Source organism: Rousettus aegyptiacus, unplaced genomic scaffold, assembly GCF_014176215.1.
Source record: "Rousettus aegyptiacus isolate mRouAeg1 unplaced genomic scaffold, mRouAeg1.p scaffold_m13_p_1, whole genome shotgun sequence".
In the NCBI taxonomy this organism is placed as follows: Eukaryota; Metazoa; Chordata; class Mammalia; order Chiroptera; family Pteropodidae; genus Rousettus; species Rousettus aegyptiacus.
The window spans coordinates 43,878,120-43,898,068 of record NW_023416284.1 but is presented as its reverse complement, the minus strand read 5'-3'; the positions used below and the strand labels follow the sequence as shown (position 1 = coordinate 43,898,068).

General features: G+C 32.2%; 1 protein-coding gene across 2 annotated transcripts in view; it reads right to left on the bottom strand.

Annotated features, from left to right (window-relative positions):
- RAVER2 (ribonucleoprotein, PTB binding 2) overlaps positions 1-19,949 on the bottom strand; it is a 69,476-nt gene that overhangs the window by 16,042 nt on the left and 33,485 nt on the right. The window contains exons 6-12 of one of the 2 annotated variants that reach the window (XM_016159133.2): positions 16,685-16,811; positions 14,329-14,414; positions 11,731-11,835; positions 11,436-11,547; positions 9,363-9,631; positions 5,734-5,845; positions 4,295-4,431 (exon numbers count right to left, since the gene is read on the bottom strand). In XM_016159133.2, the coding sequence (XP_016014619.2) occupies positions 4,295-4,431; positions 5,734-5,845; positions 9,363-9,631; positions 11,436-11,547; positions 11,731-11,835; positions 14,329-14,414; positions 16,685-16,811 (948 nt within the window). The remainder of the gene's footprint in view (positions 1-4,294; positions 4,432-5,733; positions 5,846-9,362; positions 9,632-11,435; positions 11,548-11,730; positions 11,836-14,328; positions 14,415-16,684; positions 16,812-19,949) is intronic. The other variant, XM_036234830.1, reaches the window with a different exon arrangement.

Here is a 19,949-nt window from a genome sequence, read left to right as displayed (position 1 = left end):
ATATAGAAATACAATTCGTTTTTGCATATCACCCTTCTGAAACTGAAAAGTTATTAGTTTTAGTGGTTTTCTTTAGATTCTTAGAAAGTTTTTATGTAAATAATCATGTCATATGAAAGAGAAACATTTTTACTTTTCTTTTCCTATTTGATACCTTTTTTAAAACTTTGTTGCACTGACTAAAACCTCCAGTACAGTTTAATAGAAGTGGTAAAAGTGTACATTCTTGCTTTGTTTTGATAATCTCTGATTAACTGGAACATGTAGTTCATTTTGATTTAACTATTTTTATTTAATTGAGATTTATCATTTAGCTATTTGTTTTCTATTCATCCAATTTTCCCTTTCCTTTCCTTCTATTTTTGGTTTAATCAAATGTTCTTAAAATTCCATTGTAATTAAACTAATGACATTTTAACCTATATGTCTTTGTGTTTTTTAATGATCGTTCCATAGATTACAATATGCATTCCATAATTCATCGCAATCTATTTAAGTTACTATTGTTCTACTTCATGTGAAATGTAATAACCCTACAATTTTATTCACTCCATGCTGTCCCTTGAACTAATGTCAGACGTTATTATCTACAATACTTTATAAATTCAATACGTTATAATGTTACTTTTAAATAAATTTTAAAAAGAAAATATAGCCTCTCTTCTATTTACTCACATATTTACCAGTTGTTTTAACACAATGGTTTTCAATGGGGGGGGGGCAATCTAATGGGCAGAGGACAAGGATGCTGCTAAACGTCCCATGATGTATACAAGACAGCCTGCCACAACAGAGAATCATTTGGCCCAGAATATATCCATAGGTAATGTGTGTTCTTTTTACATTATTGCTTTTGAGATAATCTCTTTATAACTTTGGTTTTCAGCATATTAACTGGTGTGCCTAGATAAAATTTTGCTTTTATTTAGCCTGCTTTGCAAAGGTCATCTCTGAGCCTGTTAGATCTGTAAGATTTTTAAATCAAATTTGGGAGATTTTTTACCATTATTTTTTCAAATATTTTATGCTCCATTTATCTTTCTCCCCTCCTCCTGGACTCTAATTACATTTATTTTAGACTACCTGATACTGTCCCTCTGATCTCTGATGATCTGGTCATTGGTTTTCAACCTCTTTTTCTGTATTCTTCAGATTGAATTATTCCTTTTGATTTGTCTACGTTAATTAAATTTTTTTCCCCTACTTTCTCAAATCTCCTGTTAAGTCTATTCAATGTATTTTTTTTCAGATAGTATACTTTTCAGTTCTAGAGTTTCTATACTTTTTAGTTTATATTTCTTTCCGAAATTCCTTATCTATTCATTTTGACCTTATTTTTCTTTAGGTTCTTAAACATGTTTATAACAGTTGTTCTGAGTGTTTATCTACTAAGACCAACATCTGGGTCACCCTGGGGTCGGTTTCTATTAATTGCTTCTTTTAATTGTGAGTCACATTGTTTCTTCAACTATCTAGTAATTTTTGTGGATGATATATTGTAGAGACTATAGGTTATAAAATCTTCCTCCGACAACTTGACTTTTGTTGTAAGAAGGCATTAACTTTTCTTAACTCGAACTCCAAACTGTCTCCTCTGTGTAGGGCGGAGTTGAATCTCTTTGCAGTTCAGCCTTTCATCTGTTGTTTTCCACTAGATTCCTCCTCACACGATCATAATTCAGGAGTCAGTCAAGTATATATGGGCTCAGTTTACATAGAGATTTTGAGGCTTCTTCTTATGTAACCCCCTTCACCTGAGATTACCCGCCCCCTGCCCCTTACTTTTTAGCCTTGCTAACAGTCCTGAACTCTGTTCTCTGACTCCATCAGCTCGTAAGGCTGTATAAACTATGTGGTATTAGGCAAAAAGCCAAAGAAACAATAATCTCATTCAGTGTGGCTTCCCCTTTCAAGGACTGATTCCCTTAAGGTTCTGCCTACTTTTGGTCATCTTCCAGGGCCTGCAAATAGTTGTTTTCCTTTCATATTTAACACAATTTAATAATGATTATCTGCAGAAGGGATAATCTAGGACGAGCAAGTCCAATACGGGAATGCCAATTTGGATTTTTAAATGTGATAATTTTATTGGAAGTAGGTATTATATCCATCTATATCTTGATATAACCAGTCTCCTAATCCTTATGTATAGTATCTAATACAAAAAACAAGTAGTTTCTATGAGACACTACTTCCATGTCTGAAGAAACTTCTCCATGGTATAATAATGTTGGCTTCATAATCAGAGGAGTCATTTAATAACTGCATGAACTTGGAAAGATTATTTACCCCTTTATGCTGTTCCACTTGGATTATGGAGGTGGTCTTTTAAATCTCAGGATTGTTAGAAAGAGTAAATCTTACATTACAAAGCATGTAGCAAGTGTTAAAAACATACAAAAAATGTTGTTTGTTTTTCCCTTAGATCTCGCCCTCTATTTTAGCAGTGGGAATAGTAGAAGGAATTCCTAAAACATGACCACCTTTTACTAGTTACTTTATTCCATAACTAACATTTAATTAAGTTTACTTAAGAAAGATGAAAGAACACAGGATAGAAAGAAAATATCCTACTTCATGAACAAGCTTAGGAAATAGTAGGGACTGTCCAAGGGGACAATGAATCCAGGGAGGACCACACCTCCACAGTACTTCTGAGGAGGCAAGTCAGAAGCAAGGCAGGACAAGCATCCAAAACCCACAGAAATCAGTTAAGCAAAACTCCAAACCACAGAAATCAGTTAAGCAAAACTCCTAATAAGAAAAGCAAGACGAATTTCAAAAGTGAAATAAAAGTACAAAAAATAACTATTAAAACAAATCGTACATTTAACTAAACTTTTTAAAATGTATTGTGCTTCCTCCTGTTTATAAAATTTTGTTCCTTATAAAGAAACAAAAAAATCAGAATTGTACAGGACCATATTTTATAATTAAAAAAAATAACAATAGATTATATAATATTTACCATATGGTTACGCATTGTTTTATATGACATAATAAAAATAAAAATCTGCATAGTATTTCCTGCTATAAATGCAACACAACTTATTTATTCAGTCTTATAAAAACGTTGGAAATTTAGGCTAATTTTCACAACTATAAATTAATCATAAGTGATTTTGCGTATCTCTAATTTTATGGCTTTTGTCACCTACAGATTTCCTTATCTAAGTCATTACTTAGAATGTTAAGTAGTGTTACTAAGAATGAAGGTGGAGCCCTCTGAAACAGGTAAGAAGGTGCCTTCCAGGTTCTAGTTACTTTATTCTGTTCTTGACTACTGCTCCTTATTATACCACCTAATTATATCACCTCCCAACCTACATAGCTCTATCTTTTCCACAAGTATATAAGAGACTCTTTTATATATTTTGCTAATATCCAGCTGCACCATTTCTCCAGAGTCTATTTGAGCTGTGTTTCTAGTACCCTATCATAAAAGCATAACTAGGTACCAACTGTTCTAAGTGAATCCACATTGTTTTTCTAAGATTATTAGAAACAGGTGAGATAAACAGAGTTGCTCCAAGGAAAACAAAGTGTAGGCACTGCTCCCAGAGACAGGATAGGGCTGAGAAAAAGCTGACTGCTCTGAGAAATAAGAAATAATCAGCATTTTTAATCATAAGACTCTCATTATTACATAATCATACACTGCTAACATGACATGTACTCTCAGCTTAAGCCACTAAGAGTAAATTGAAGGAGAAAAGGCAAAGCAAAGCTGACATAAGCAAGTAATGACACAGTAAGTCTTTTGAATATAATGCTTTTCATAACAGTGCCTGTAATTATGATAATGTTACTACATCAATAAGCGGTGGTGAAGAACAGAGACATTTCTTTGGGCTTCTTAATCAGCTCTACTATGATGTAACTGAGAGGTCAGGATTTTTTCTGTAAAGAGCCAGACTGTACATATGTAATCCTGCAGGCCACATAGTCTCTATTATAAACTACTCAACTCTGCTATTATAGTGCAACTGTACCACAGGTGATATGTAAATGAATGGCCAATAAAACTTTATTTACAAAACTGGTGGCGGGCTGGATTTGATCTGTAGTTTGCTGATCACTAGTATAAACAATGACAGTTAACTACCTAGTGCAAAATAACATTAATCTCTTGAATGTGTCCTAAAATTCCAAATGGTGAGCAAAAAGTATTGTGTAGATTAGTGTAATTTTAGTTTCCTATAGTATTATAGTAATCATAATTTCATATTCAGTGAACTCAATAAATAGTTGAACCAACTTTTCTATATATTATCAAAATCTGAGAGTCATTTACCTGTGCGTAGTCACCAAAGGGTTGAGAATGAGCGATGCACTTCTCCAGTGTGCGCTGTGACTCACTGCCCTGAGAGATCGCATCCAGGAGGTTGCTTGTAATCCCAGTCTTCTGTAAACTGGTTTTACTTGCAGGGGCTAAAGGCCAAATCAATACATATATTATAGTTAGGTTGTTTTATTATAAACTATAAACACAGTATACAACTTATTAATTCAGAATATTTTTAACTAGAACACAAATTTTAATTTGCCAGTATATATCTATATTTATGATCTTTAGGATAAAAATGTAAATGATATGGTCTTGTTCATTTAAAACAGCTGAAAATGAAAGCGTGCCCTGTGCATAAATAAGTTTGGTGGGAACATTTAAAAAACATGTCCACTCTCTAAAACAAGGCATAAAAACGGTAAATTAACCATTCTTGTTAATGTAATAGTTAGAACCATCAATTTTATACCAGATAAAAAAAAGAGCACGTATACTAGAAGTATGTTAAAATTTTTCCTGGTTTTAAAAAATTACAAATTAATGTTTAGATTCAAGAAGTTATTTCATAAAATTGAGAATGCATATTAAAAATAAACTTCATCTTTCATCTTTTTTCAATCCTATTCTTTTTCCCAGAGGCAGCTGTTTAGAATTTATTTTCCCGGATTTACTCTATGTATTTACATATTCAGATATGTAAATGTAAGAATACATAGCTTTAAATAAACATAAATGGAACAATTTTTAATGCATACATCTGCTGTTTCCATTTAATCTACTTTAGAGATCATTTCTTAATGGTACACGTAGCTGGCTCTTCCTCAGTTATTAAAACAGTTGCATAGTATTCAACTTTGCAGTGAACGGTTTGTTTATTTGGCCTTTCCTCTACTGATGAACGGTAAGGCACTTTTCAGTTTTTCACTACTGACAACCAATGTTTTACTGAATATCCTAGTGCACTGAGCACACAGCATTTGTGATTTTCTCTTAAAATTGTTTGGATTAATAGTTAATTTACACCAGATGAAGACTTGAGGAGATCCTCCAATAACTCATATATTTTTGGTGAATTTTGCAAATACTCTGGATCTATTAGATTACTTAGCAGTTTAAACCTCTATCTTAGAAATATGATTCTATATGTATTTTAAAGGATTATAGGATTGCCAAATAGTTCCTTTGCCCAATTAATTTCAATCATGATTCAATAACAATACAAGAAACTTATTACATTCTTAAAATATTATAAAGGATGTTTTCCTTAAATAAAATAGAATGTATTTCAAGTATCTTAATTTTAGTTATTCTTTCAATTTAAGACTGTACTTACAATTGAGGCTCTAATTGGTCAACAGGCATTATATACCTCAAGTTAAAAATTAAAGTAAAACCCATAATGGCAACTATTCAATAAAACTCCAAAATATTAAGTTATCACTTACATGATAGGCACACACTGGGCAACACACTTGCCAAGTTCAAATATGGATTTTTACTCAGCCGAATTTCTTTTGGTGGTTCTCCCAAGAGTGAAGTCTGATTCTTAGAGGCAGCCTATTTATCATAAATGAAAGAGTGGATGCTTAATAAGAGGTACAAGAAAACAAAAATGCAGAAAAAGAAATACTTATTCTTCAATAAATCTAGTTTAGTGTGATCAAAAAAATTGTAGAACATAACATCTGGAGATATAGTTATAAAATATTTCTAGATGTTAATTAAAATTATCCCATTTCACTTACTACTATTTTTTAGAGTTTTTTTTTTTTTAAATAAAACTATTCTAGAACCATAGAACTTTAGAACTGAAAGATAATGAAAGGCCACCTTGTACAACCTTCTCTTTTGAACTAGGAGAGAAATCATCTTCACGTGAAAAACCAAATACTGTACCTTATTTCCATTAATACTGTTACCAACATTAAATACGTTTAGTACGTGTTAGAGCCAGGCCTCAAACTCTTCCTTTCTTAAGTTATATTACATTGCCCATAATATTGCCATTCAGCAATGAATGCCTCTACCCACACCATTACCACGACTTTCGTGATTCCTGAGGCTCACAGAAGTGATAATATAAAATAAAACTGTCAGTAAAAAATAAAAAGAAGTCCTCACTCTCACCCCTTACCCTCCTTCATAAGAGAGCCTGCTTCAGAGCGTGCTGACTCTCATCTGAAGACCTCAATCTCAAACATTCTGGATGTCCACAAACAAAAAGATGAGATTGGACCCTGATCTTACACCATATACAAAACCTCAATTTGAATTAAAGACTTAGATATAAGATCTGAAACCATAAAATTCCTAGAAGAAAGTATAGGGAAAAATCACCTTGAAATTGGTCTTGGCAATAATTTTTTCGATAAGACACAGAAAGCACAGGCAACAAAAGTAAAAATAAACAAGAGAGATTACATCAAACTAAAAAGCTGCTTTACAGTAAAGAAAACCATCAACAAAATTAAAAGGCAATTTACTAAATGGGAGATTTATGATATTTGCAAATCATATATGTGATAAGGGGTTAATATCCAAAATATATAAGGAACTTGTATAACTCAATAGCAAAAAAAAAATTAAAAATTAAAAATTTAAATAGAATTACCATATGATCCAACAATTCCACTTGTATTTATCTGAAGAAAACAAAAACACTAACTCAAAAAGATATATGCACCCCCAAGTTCATCACAGCATTATTTATAATAGCCGACCTATGGAAACAACCTAAGTGTCTATCAATAAATGAGGAAAATTTGGTATGTACACACACATACGCGTGCGCACACACGCACACACAGATTATTAAGCCATAAAAAAGAAGGAAATCTTGTCATTTTTGACAACATGCATGGACCATAAGGGCATTATGTAAGGTGAAATAAGTCAGACGGAGAAATATAAATACCACATGATCTCACTTGTATGTAGAATCTAAACATCAGAACAAAACAAAAAAACAAGCTCACAGATACAGGGAACAGATTGATGGTTGCCAGAAGTGAGGGTTGAGGGGCAAAATGGGTGAAAGAGTCAAAAGGAACAAACTTCCAGTTATGAAATAAATAAGTCATGGGAATATAATATACAGCCTGGTGACTATAATGATACTGTACTGCACACCTGAAAGTTCCTAAGGGAGTAGATCTTAAAAGTTCTCATTACAAGAAAAAAATATTCTTTATGTATAGTGACAGATGTTAACTAGACTTATAGATACAATATCAAATCATTATGTTGTACACCTGAAATAATGTTGTATGTCAATTATTCCTCAATAAAATATTTTAAAAGATGCAGGTCTAAAAATCTAAAACTGAGTTAAACTGATTATTTAACCAAGTCCAAAATCTTACTACGTATTTAAAAAATATACTTTGAGGTTGCCTCATCCAACTTTCTATTATCAGAAAGAGGAATCACTTCTACAACAATCTGTACGGATGTTCACTTAGGGTTTGCTTAATTGCTTTTGGTGATAAGACATTCATATCTTTGTGAAATAGTCAAACCGTTTCTTTGTTTGAAAGCTTCAATTGTTCTTTGTTATGTTAAACCGATATTTGCTTTCTTGTGTCATACTTATCAAACTAGCTTTGCCCAAAAGAGAAACAGAAAATACCATGTGACTAGTTGGTAAATATACTTTTTAAAATGTGTATCTAGCTAGTCATCCCTTTATACATTTCCCCCAACTTTTCCCAGAATTTGTTTTCCAGACCCTGCCTGACTTTGGCTATCTTTTAGTGAACAGACTCTCATTTGCCATTATGTGAATCACCTTGTATCCAGTTTTGTTAGAGACCCTGGGGCTTTCATTTAATATAAATTTAAGATTCTGTGCAAAAATATGCAGAGTATTTATATATGAGTTCTATTTGTTTAATTTCCTCTAATAACCCAAGCAATTGATACTGCAAATAAAATTTTAAAATCTATTCTATAAAGAAATGCCTTAGCTTTCTCACTGTCTAATTGTAGTGTTTAACCATACTCCAGCTTTGACCAGGTGACATTTATAAACCAAAGAATATTTTAGGGTACAAATAAAATAAAAATTAAATGTACTTTATTCTACCTACACCAATTACAGCATTTATAAATGTCAGTAGTTTATGAACAGGGTAAAAACTTCCAAAATTAAAAGAGACTAGGTTCTTTTGGACAGATCAGAGCTTAATAGCTGACTTTGCCATCTTTCAAATAAAATTGGTTCTCCTTATAAATATTAAAATAGCTTAATTAGCTACAGAATATATATTTATGATAAGAAAATGAGTATATTCTAAAGAATAGCATTATTATTTACTTAGAAAGCCTTATAATATCCTTATATAATTATTAATGATGATACTCTTAAGCTTTTCCAATCTATGAAATTTTGAATTTAAATTAGTTTATTTTTAAACTATCAACTATTTTTGAAAACTATGTATATCTCACATTTTAGAAAAGCAAATATTTATAATTCATTCACAAATTATTTATAATAGACAACTCATTTTACACGAATTAAAATATTTTGATTTACAGACACAAAGAAAAGTAATTAAGTGTAGTCTCAAACATTAGCTGCATTACTTAACAAAAGATGAATTTTTGTTTTTAATAACAGGGTTTTTTCTCAAAGAGTATAACATTTTCTCTATCTTGAGAAGTAAATGTACACTATGAAAAAGCCATGTCATTGACATATAGCAGTGATCTAGTTTGTAATCCATTTTTATATGCTTTAAATTATTAACTTCCTTTGAAATTAAAAGTTAATATTGCTTTATAATATTTCATAAATTATACCACCTATAAAATAACCACCTAAAAAAACAATAGAAGTAGAATTTCATTTAAGATATAATTTAAAAGTATATATATATATATACATAAAAGTATTTAAAAGTATATATACATATACATATAATTCTATGTATATATATACACTCATGCCTGTGTAGTGTGTATGTGAATACATATACATAAATATGTATATATACACACATATACACACAAATGTGCGTGTGTGTGTGTGTGAGTGTGTGAGCGTGTATGCACAAACACAGAGTTTTCTTACCCCTGAACTTATCTCCGTGCCTTTTGGCTGACTTTGTTGTTGCTTATGGTGTCCCGTCAGCAAACCTCCAGCAGTAAGGTTTGGAAAGCTCTGAAGATAAACCTGTGACCCTGAGAAATTTCCTTCAGCCATTCCCATGGAGGCTGGCTGCTTCTCCTGAGTATTCCCGGGCCCCAGCCCAGCTTGTCCAGCCATGTGCTGATTTGGAAAGAATGGCAGTATGCCCATTCCAGCTGTTAGAGCTGTTTGAGTTGGAATCAGATTAGATGCTGTAATGAACACAAATGCAAAAACTTTTGGTTAGACAAGACTTATTCATAATAGTCCTTTTAATATGGGTAAGTTATAGGCAAAATGCAGGGACCCCCCCCCTTTTTTTTACACCTATTAGAGAACAGTTAAATTCAAAAAGTGACATCAGAGGTTGTAAATTAGCAGGTTCACATATGGAAAAATAAAAAACCTATAATAGTAATCATGCTTTTCTTATTTTCAACAACTTCCAAGGTAATCCCAACTTTTAATTTAATTGTATATTTTACAAGTTGAGAGCAAAATTAATGTACTATTTGGCATTGAAGTTACATCAGTGCCTTATTTAAACAATGCCCAATCATTTTCACTTGTCTGCTTTCATATTTGAAGGAATAATTAAGTCTTCAGTTTTTAAAAAAATCTCTGACACTTAAGAATTGATAAAGTTAGATGAAATCCAGCAATAAATTTGGTCAACTAGTTTGCACCAGTTCATATCTCTTCCCAGCTCTCGAGTTCAATGTCCTCACATTGATAACTGGAAATCAACCACGCATGGTTGGACCCACGAATCATACAATTCGAGACTTTTTTTAACTTAGACAGCCGGTTTTTAAACATCAGCATACCACTGGTTAAAAACCATCGATATTTGTGAACACCAAATGTAACATTTAAAAGTTTCACATTTTTATTAATAGAGAATAACAAAAAATTCTGGAAGAAATGAAAGTTTTAATAGGAAAATCTTGAACTATTCCACTTTTTAACAATGTACAGATCAAAATTGAATGAAAAGAGCTAATTTTGAAAACTGAGTCAAATTTACATTTTGCAAATTCACTAAACGATTATTTTTAGTATTTAGTATTTAGAGATAGCTACCTTAGATCTATCTTCTAGGGATGTATTTATTTGGACACTACATTTTCAGTGTTCTTAAAGCAACACATACTAAAGCCTTATTATTTAAACATGGCATTTTAATCCAACAAAGCTTTTAGGCATAGAAAATTTAATTTTTAGGACAGACCCTCATCACCATAAAAATTTCTACACTTGTCTGAATACTGGTTTAAAGTTTGCCCAGTCAATACCGACAGTTAGAATTGAGTTATTTGATCATTTGACTTGCTGGTTTTATGTATAAAGGCTAAATATATTTGTGTGTGTGTGTGTGTGTGTGTGTGTGTGTGTGTGTGTATTTTTAATTACTGATGGCCTTTATTCCCTCACTTCATGCTCACTTCAAACAAATTTCAACTGAACTTCAAACTGAAAGTGTCTTTCAAAATCATATTCAATTAAGAAATTATGGTAATTACATACTCCTGTTTCTTTTTAAAAAATACATACACATATTATTTTTCTTCTAATACCAATTTGGAGAAATTTTTAAAAATGATACAAATAATCAAACTTTAAGTTTACAAATACCAGATATTTCTTTATAAAAGCTAAGGGTTTCTTATCCAGGCAAAAATTAAGTGGATACCTATGTAAAAGTGTTGTCAGCTCAGTAGGCAACATGTCAGTCTCAAACGGATCTATGTCTTTGCCTCACACTGCTGTGAACCTTCATTAAATATTAAATCATATCCAACAGGGAAAAATTCATCTTGGCATGGAAGCAAGTCCATCAATAACTTATCGATAGTTTTCTAATATTAAAAATAGAAAAGTCAAGAGACTCCTGAAAGTTTACATGACTAAATAAAACTTGAATTGGCCTTCCTGTAAATAAAAGTAGAATACAGGGAAACTATCTTTAAATCTTAAATCTGTTTCCTGACTTCTCAGTAAATACACATTATTTACTTTTATGTGCTTCTCCATGATGACCCAACTCTGTTTTCAAGGAAAGCGTTGACCCTATCCCTATTGCAGTCTGCAGTACCATAGCTGGGGGTTCTCCAAGTAAGCCAGGTTTCTGCGAAAGAAGAAAAGAAAGACTTTTGCTCATGGCAGTAGGGCATAACCAAATAAAAATGCTACACAAGTGAACATTACAATCTGACAGATAGCCTGATTTATATATATATATATATATATATATATATATATATATATAATAAACTGACTAATTTCAAAGGAAAAATAATTCTATACTTACATTATTAGTATGAATATTCTCAAATTTCATTAATTGTTGCTGTGCCAGTGGTACATGGGTAAGATTATGAAGGAATAAATTAGAAGTATTACCCACAATTGAGCTCTGTGAAAATGATAAAACATTAAGTTAGTTTAATTTTTAAAGTTGCTTGTCATATAACCCAATTCATATGGTTCAATTCTCTAGCTGATCTGAGCAAAAGCAACAGCTTCTTAATACCCTGCCTTCCAACTTCAAGTAACACTAATTAATTCTTTTAATAACATACAAGATGTGACCATACAGTCATTAAACTAATTCTACATCCTCTCTTCCTTTCACCCTTCCTCCCGTCCCTTTACCCCTTTCTGGCTTTAATATTGGCGTCATTCAATCATTTATTTATTCATTTAATTATTCAACAGAGATTTATTGAGCACCTTCTACATGCTAGGCACTGTGCTACATAATGAGAAATAACAACAATAGGACCTGTCCTCATGGATCTTACTGTCTCCAGAAGAGGAGGGATATTAATTAATTCTAAAAACAGATACTTACAAATGGTAACAAATATATGAAGGGAGTGTACAGGGAGCTATGAGAACAAACAGAGGGGGAATTTGATTGAAATTGGTAAACTGAAGGAAAGTTCCCTTAGGAACTAACTCTTGTGCAGAGATCTGAAGGCTGCAGAAAAAGAAGTAGGTGAAGTCTGGGGAATCAGGTGGTGTAAGGGTGGTAAGCACTCCTGGCAGAAGGAACGGCAGGAGCAAAGACCTAAAAAGAAGGGAACAAGGTCCTTTGACGACCAAAAGCAGGCCACTGTAGCTAGGGCAGTGATACTCAACGAGCATGGGGGAAAGGAGAGCCCAGCTTGGACAGGCTTTAAAGGCAAAAGCAAGCATTTTGGCCTTTATTATAAAAGAAAGACAATATTGTCAACATTCTTCACACCCCTCTTGTATCACCCTTCACACATTATTTGTAATTAACTGTTTAACGTTTGTTTTCTGTATTTGTTGAAATTCTGTTAAGAACATGAATGCTGAATGTTTGTTCAATACTATAGCCTCAATGACTAGCAGAGTGTCTAGTACGTTAGAGTCCCAATAAAATATGTTAAGTAAATGAATAAAGACCTTATAGTGTACAAGGTTAGATTCTATGTTAGATCTAAGAATGAAAAATAGAGGATAGGCCTATCCAGACATTCATCCTTCTAATCTATACCAATTATGTATTACATATTAGGTCTGATTTGTTATTAGGCTTCTATATAGAAACAGCCTTAACAGTACTGAAATTATGAGTACTGTTCATCTCCGAAATAATATTTATGTATATAAAAACATTTTTAAATACTTATTTGAAAAAGTTTAGTTTACTTCCATAAATATATGAATTATTTTTATAACATTGATTACATTTTAAGAATTAAGAGTTACTGTTCATGTGTTTATTTTTTATTTCTATAAATACCTCTTTTGAGTTAAGAAAACATAAGAAGATTTTTTTTGAACTACAGTCATATGCTAAAAACTGATGTTTTAGCCAAAGATGAACCAAGCAAAAGACAGTGGTAGGAAATAAAAGCTCCCTGTGTTACTCTCCCTGAAGACCTTACAGTGGGACAAGATGTGGAGGTGGGAGACAGTGATGTTGATGATCCTGGCCCTGTGAAGCCTAGGCTAATATGTGCGTTTGTCTTAAGTTTTTAACAAAAAAAGTTTTAAAAGTATAAAAAATATAAATTTTGAAAATAGAAATAAAACTTATAGAATAGGAATATAAAGAAAGAAAATACTTTTGTACAGCAGTAAAAACTATGTTTTAACAAAAGAGTTGAAAACTTAAAAACTAAAAGTTTATAAAATAAAAAAGGAAGCTACAGTTATTATTGAAGAAAAAATTTTAAATTAGTGCAGCCTAAGGGCACAGTGTTTATAAAGTCTACAGTGGTGTAATGTCCCAGGCCTTCACATTCACTCACCACTCACTCATTGACTTACTCAGAGCAACTTCCAGTCCTGCAGGCTCTGTTTATGGTAAGTGCTTTATACAGGTATACCATTTTTTAAATGTTTTATTCTGTAGTTTTACTGTGCCTTTTCAATGTTCAGATATACAAGCACTTACTATTGTGTTACAATGGCCTACAGTAGTCAGCACAGTAACATGCTGTACAGGCTTCAAGCCTTGGAGCTATATGCTATATAGCCTAGGTGGGCAGTAGGCTATGCCATCTAGGTTGGCGTAAGTGCACTCTATGATGTTCACATATGATAAAATCACTTAACTGCATTTCTCAAAACATATCCCCACTGTTAAGCAATATATGACCATACTGATTTCTTTACTGAAAAATATACCACAAAAATATACTTCTTCCCTTAATAGCTTACAAATAGGAATCAATAAATATATATAACTATGTTGCTTTCATTAGTTGATTTGATATACTCTAACTTACGTTTTTATGTAGCTATATTTGTGACTAAGGATTTTTTAAAAAATAAAACACTAATTTAACTTCTTGAGAATTTTACATTAAAGAACAAACAAAACATTCACTTCAAATTTTTGATGCTTCAGTACTCAATACTATTTATATACCTGATGTGCTTTATTCAAATGTAAAAATGCAGAGGAGATGGATGGATTCATCAGATGTGACAAGCTGTAAGGTGTTCCAAGAACTGCTTTAAGAAAATAAAAGTAAAAAATTTAACTTTATGATATATATGGGATTTAAAAATAAATAAACTCCAAAAAGGGTAAATGATTATTTCTTTAAACTTCTAATAAATTCATTGGAAGTTCATTTATATACCGACCTTGTTATTGCACAAAAAGTCAGAGGATTCTTTCCTTGTGATTCAATCCTAGAATTTGATTTTAAAATTCTAACACTTTCTGTCATAATGGTAAAACACCAAACCTAGCTCTTCTCTCCTCTAGTGCTTAGTGAAACAAAACTAAGTCTATCTTTCAATAAGTATAATACTAATTGAATCCATGTTATTTGCTCAGTGTTTTTGTTAGGGCTTTGGGGTATTTTGGCACTGAGTATGCAGGGAGGACAAAATATGATTCTGTCCTTCAAAAGTTTACAATCTAATTGAGAGAATATATGTATATAAAAACATCTACGTAATAAAAACAAAAGAAACAAGAGTACTGTACATAGTCGAAAAAAATAAATGGAAACCATACTCTTTATCAAGTTTGTCTAAGAGCACATATACCAGAGTACGTATCAGAAGAGATGTTTTCAGAATAGACAATATATAGAACAAAAGAACTGTGACAGGAAATATATAATACAGTTTCATCTAATTATGATAAAGTAACTGGAATTAGTCATAATGTACAAAGTTATCTAGCAATACAATATCTGAACCCTAGAAGGTAAGACTTAGAAAGTACTTCAAAAAGCATATAATCCAATAACCAAAAATATTGTAATTTACAGATAACATTCCTATAAGTTCACCCCATGCTTTAAAAGCTCTAAGTTTTTATTACCTGCTGAGGCAGTCCATCATATCTTTGGAAAACTAACCATTAGAAAGTGCTTTCTTTTGAATGAGCCAGTTACACTATAGATGGTGAGATTATATTGTTAGGATGATTTGCTTATAAAAAAAGACACTATTTATTAGCAAAGAGGGATAAAGATGGTCATTTCATAATGGCAAAGGGGTCAATTCATCAAGAGGATGCAACGATCTTAAATATTTGTCTCTGTACCAAATAACAAAGCCTCTGTGTGTGTGTGTGTGTGTGTGTGTGTGTGTGTAGCAAAAATTCTAGAACTGGAAAAAAAGTAAACAAACCCACAATTAGTTAGAAATTTCAGTACCACCTCCTTTTTTTCAGATAGTAACTGTATTTTATTATAAAACATTAAAATATATTGTCACAGCTTTTAGTGAATAAAGTATTTCCCAGTTTACATGAACAACTAGAACCAAAACACTCTGAAGATGTCCAGTCTCACATCTAACCACTCTTACCCTTAGCTATTGGCTAGCTCTCCCACTATGCCCCATTTTTTCCTTGCAATAATTAATAGGATAAATAGGATATAGAGGACTTGAACAACACTATTAACCAAGAATAAATACAAAGGATTATAATACATCATGACCAAGTGAAGTTTATCCTAGAATGTGATATACTTCTTTAAACACCAAGACAATCTTGGACTTCATTAATAGCAATTAATGATCATAGGAAGGAAATACCACTGTATTTTGTGCTGATCAGATCCCACCCATAGGATATACTCACTTCTGTGTTCACCATATTCCAGGACAAGCTAGAAAACCTGGGCTTTATCTACAAGAGGACAACCTGTGGAGCATCTTGAGAGTATGCACTGTGACATGTTATGGAAAGTCAAATATAGAATTATAGTCTCTAAAATGTATTTTGTGAATGCACAGTTGTGCATTTTGGAAGGTAAATAAGCTCTTAATAGAGAAAAAAAAAATACTAAATGCATAGATATTTAATGTATACCAATACTATAAAAATTTTCATAATGCTTAGAAAATACTGTCTTTGTCATTTTTTACAAAGTGAAACAATTTTACAACAAAAAAGGTAAGAACAAAGAGGAAACAAACTTTGAGCACTTTTAACAAAGTAATTCTGCTGAGATATTCTAAAACAGCACAGAGTGCTAATACTACACTGGTCTATAAATTCATTTCAATAAGGAGTTAAACTAAAGGTTTAATATTTAATATTTGTTAATGGTAAAAATAAATTAGGAACCTACAAGCAAACGGTATCTACTAAAAATAGTCGAAACATAGTATCACCTCAGATCGTTAAGAAAAATTCACTAATAAGTCCTAGAAAATTAATATTTTGGTACTTATTTTAATATTTTTTTCATGTAAAACAGAACACTTGACTTCATGTCAACATGCTACATGTAATTGGTACACATGGTGCTTACCTGGTTTAGTAGCTTGCCTGCAGAGTTGGGGTTGTAGAAGAACTTGTAACATGGCAGGGTTGTTTAAACTCTTCATAATTTGTACAGGATTTGGCTCTGGAAGTAAGCCCTTTTGATTACTGTGCATCTTCAAAGAATACAGAAATAGAGAACATTAGAATAAGGATAAGTACAAAAGATGAAATTTTAAAGGCTTTCTTTTAGAAATTCTCATTCATCTGATGAGATCTATTTTATAACACAATTTGCTTTACATTATACATTTGTTGTGTACTTTCTACCGGTTTCTAATGATAATGTCATGATATTCTACTATACGGCACAAACTGAAATCCTCACAGACTGTCCCAGTTAAAGACAAATTGGCTTTAAGAGGACTGACTAGTAAGATAATCTTTGTATAACACAAGGAGAAAGATACCAAGGGAATCTGAATTTATCAACAGGAAGCTAACTTGTTGACACAATATATAAATACTTGGCTACCAGAGAATAAAGAGCCTTACTGTAATGTTGATCTAAAGTGTAATAACGTGGGTTGCCCTACAAATCAACATTTGCTTATAATAAGGTCTTTATTTCATTAACTTAATCCTCTATTATGATATGAAGATGAACTGGCCTTATATACATGTAATTGGGTAGCTTCCTAAAAATATAAAATTGTTCTCAGTTTTAGAAACCAGTCTAATGGATGAGAATGTTAGAATTATGTTATAAGAAGAAAATTATGAACTTCTATCAGTGAAAAAAATTAAAAAACTGACAATGACAACAGGAACCCTCTCCAAATACCATGAAACTGAGAGGGAGAGGGTGATGGGTCTGAGAACCTGACACAAGACAGGTGAGAAATTCCTGAACGGATAGAAGGCAGGAGGTCCCATTGTGGAGGTAAACATCAGCAGAGAGCATGAGAGAGCCTGGATCCACAGACAGGATAGTCTGGGGAAGGGCTTTTTAGCTGTGTAACTATGTGGCTTCCTCTACATTGCCCTAGAGGGATCACAGCTTTCCTGGCCAACACAACGGAGAGGGAAAACAGCAGTTTCAGTCTAGTGACAGATAGGACCAATGAATTAACAATAGGTAGCATGTAAACTCAGAGACAGTGGGGACCATGTAACACTAGGTACATGAGGTACAGGCACCGATAACTTCCTTCTCACCTCCCTGAACCTTCTCCAGTTCCTTATTCCCACTGTGCAGGGTAAAAGAGTTATAACTGAGAAAGGCAGAACTTGGAAAAGAGCAGGGTTGGGGGTAGAGATGAAGAGAGTTCCTCAAAGGTACAGGGTTGCTTGGTGGCATGAGAAAAGGACTACAGTCAAGGACAGAAAGCAAATGCAGAGGTTCTCTGTCCTAGGTCCTCACCCAAACTCTAGTTAAGAACAGGTTTCAGTTCTCCCCTGTCCATCCTCTACCCAATCAATCTCTAAACACATGCAAGGAAGCTGATACCCTCTCAAGGAAATACATATTCATCCCACAAAATAACGACACATCTGGAGAATGTAGCCAATAAAAAATAAAGGCGAAAAACTAAACCATCTGTACGAGACGAAGCAGAATTCATGGATGGGATGTACATAGTCATAGACATCCTTAAAAAGATAAGATTTTTATTGGTAACATGAAGCAAGGACAAGCAGTTACAAAGAATAACCAATTAGAAATACTGGGTATGAAAAATATAAACATTTAAAAAAATAGCAGCCCTCATTTACTATATACTTGGCATTACTTAAAGCATTTTACATGGATTACATCACTTAATCCTCCAAAACAACTCTACAGGGTTGGTATTACTATCCCCATTCTATAAATCAAGAAAGTAAAGAAACTCATACAGCCTTAATTCTTAACCTTCATCCTGTGCTGTAACAGATAAATAGAATATATGTAACTGAAAAATAAAATAGTGTTCTGAAAGGTCCCAGAAGATATCGGCAAAGGATAAAAAAGGGAAAACACAAATAAAAACATGAAAATGGAAAATTCAAACGAAAGAGAAAAAGCAAGGCAGTTAAGAGGCTAGAAATATCAACAAGTATGTATGTATGTGTATGTATGTATGTATGTATGTATACGTATACATATATATGTGTATGTGTGTGTGTATATCTATTTATTATATATGAGTCCCAAAGAAGGAAAAAAGTAAATCTTTAAAGAAATAATGGCTGAGAATTTCCATTAAAAAAATTTAAAGACAACAGAATGAAAGGGTTCACAGTAGTCCAAATATGATGTATATGGAAAAAACATACCTAGTTCCATTTTTTTGGTGTGAAATTTAAGAAAATCAAAGCCAAAAAAAAAAAAATGCTAAAACTTCCACTGAGAAAGAACATATCTCCAAAGGAACAGAGCATCAACACTGAATTCAAGAAAGCAACGAATTGATATTTTCAAAGTGCTGCAGGAAAAGAACTATAAATCTAGATTTTCATATCCAGCTAAGCTATTAAATATGTGAAATAAAAATATCCCCAGTCATACAAATTCTCAAAAGTTTTTACCACATGAATACTCTCCTTTAAAATGTGAAATAAGAAGCAAAAAATACAAGATGATATTGCATGATAAGTGGAAATTAAGGTGTAATATCATAGTTAATTTCGATCTTGTATACAAAAGCCAGGACCATAAAAACGGCAACAAGAGACATATATGGAGCAATGACAGAAAAAGGAGAAATAGAAAAATCAACAATTACACATGGTAACTGCACATTTAACTTTAAAACCTACATAGTATAGATTGTTTCTGAGCATACATGACACATGCACAGAAATCAACCATGCACCAAGCCACAAAAGCCACAATATCCCCTCCCCCAAATCGACTTTAGAGACTAGATTCTCTGACCACACCACCATAAAATTAGAAATCTATAGCAGAAGAATAGCTTAATTCCTAACTGGCTATAAATGAAAAACAAAATCAAAATGAGTTACGAGTTTAAAAGTAAATAACAAAAATTTAAACATTCATAATCTAAAATTGATGACACATAGGTATAGCATTAGATAAAAGGAAACTTGCTTTAAATACATTCATCAGAAAATATCTAGATTAAAAACAAAAGTTCTAAGCAATGATATAATAAAGATGAAAGAGTAAATTTAAATAAATAGGAAATTATACATAAAGGCAGAAATAAGCAAAAGATAGAAATAATAACCAAAATGAGATGTTTCTTTGAAAAGATGAAGCAGAGAAATCTCTTGCAAGACCATCAAGGAAAAAAAGAAAATGCAAA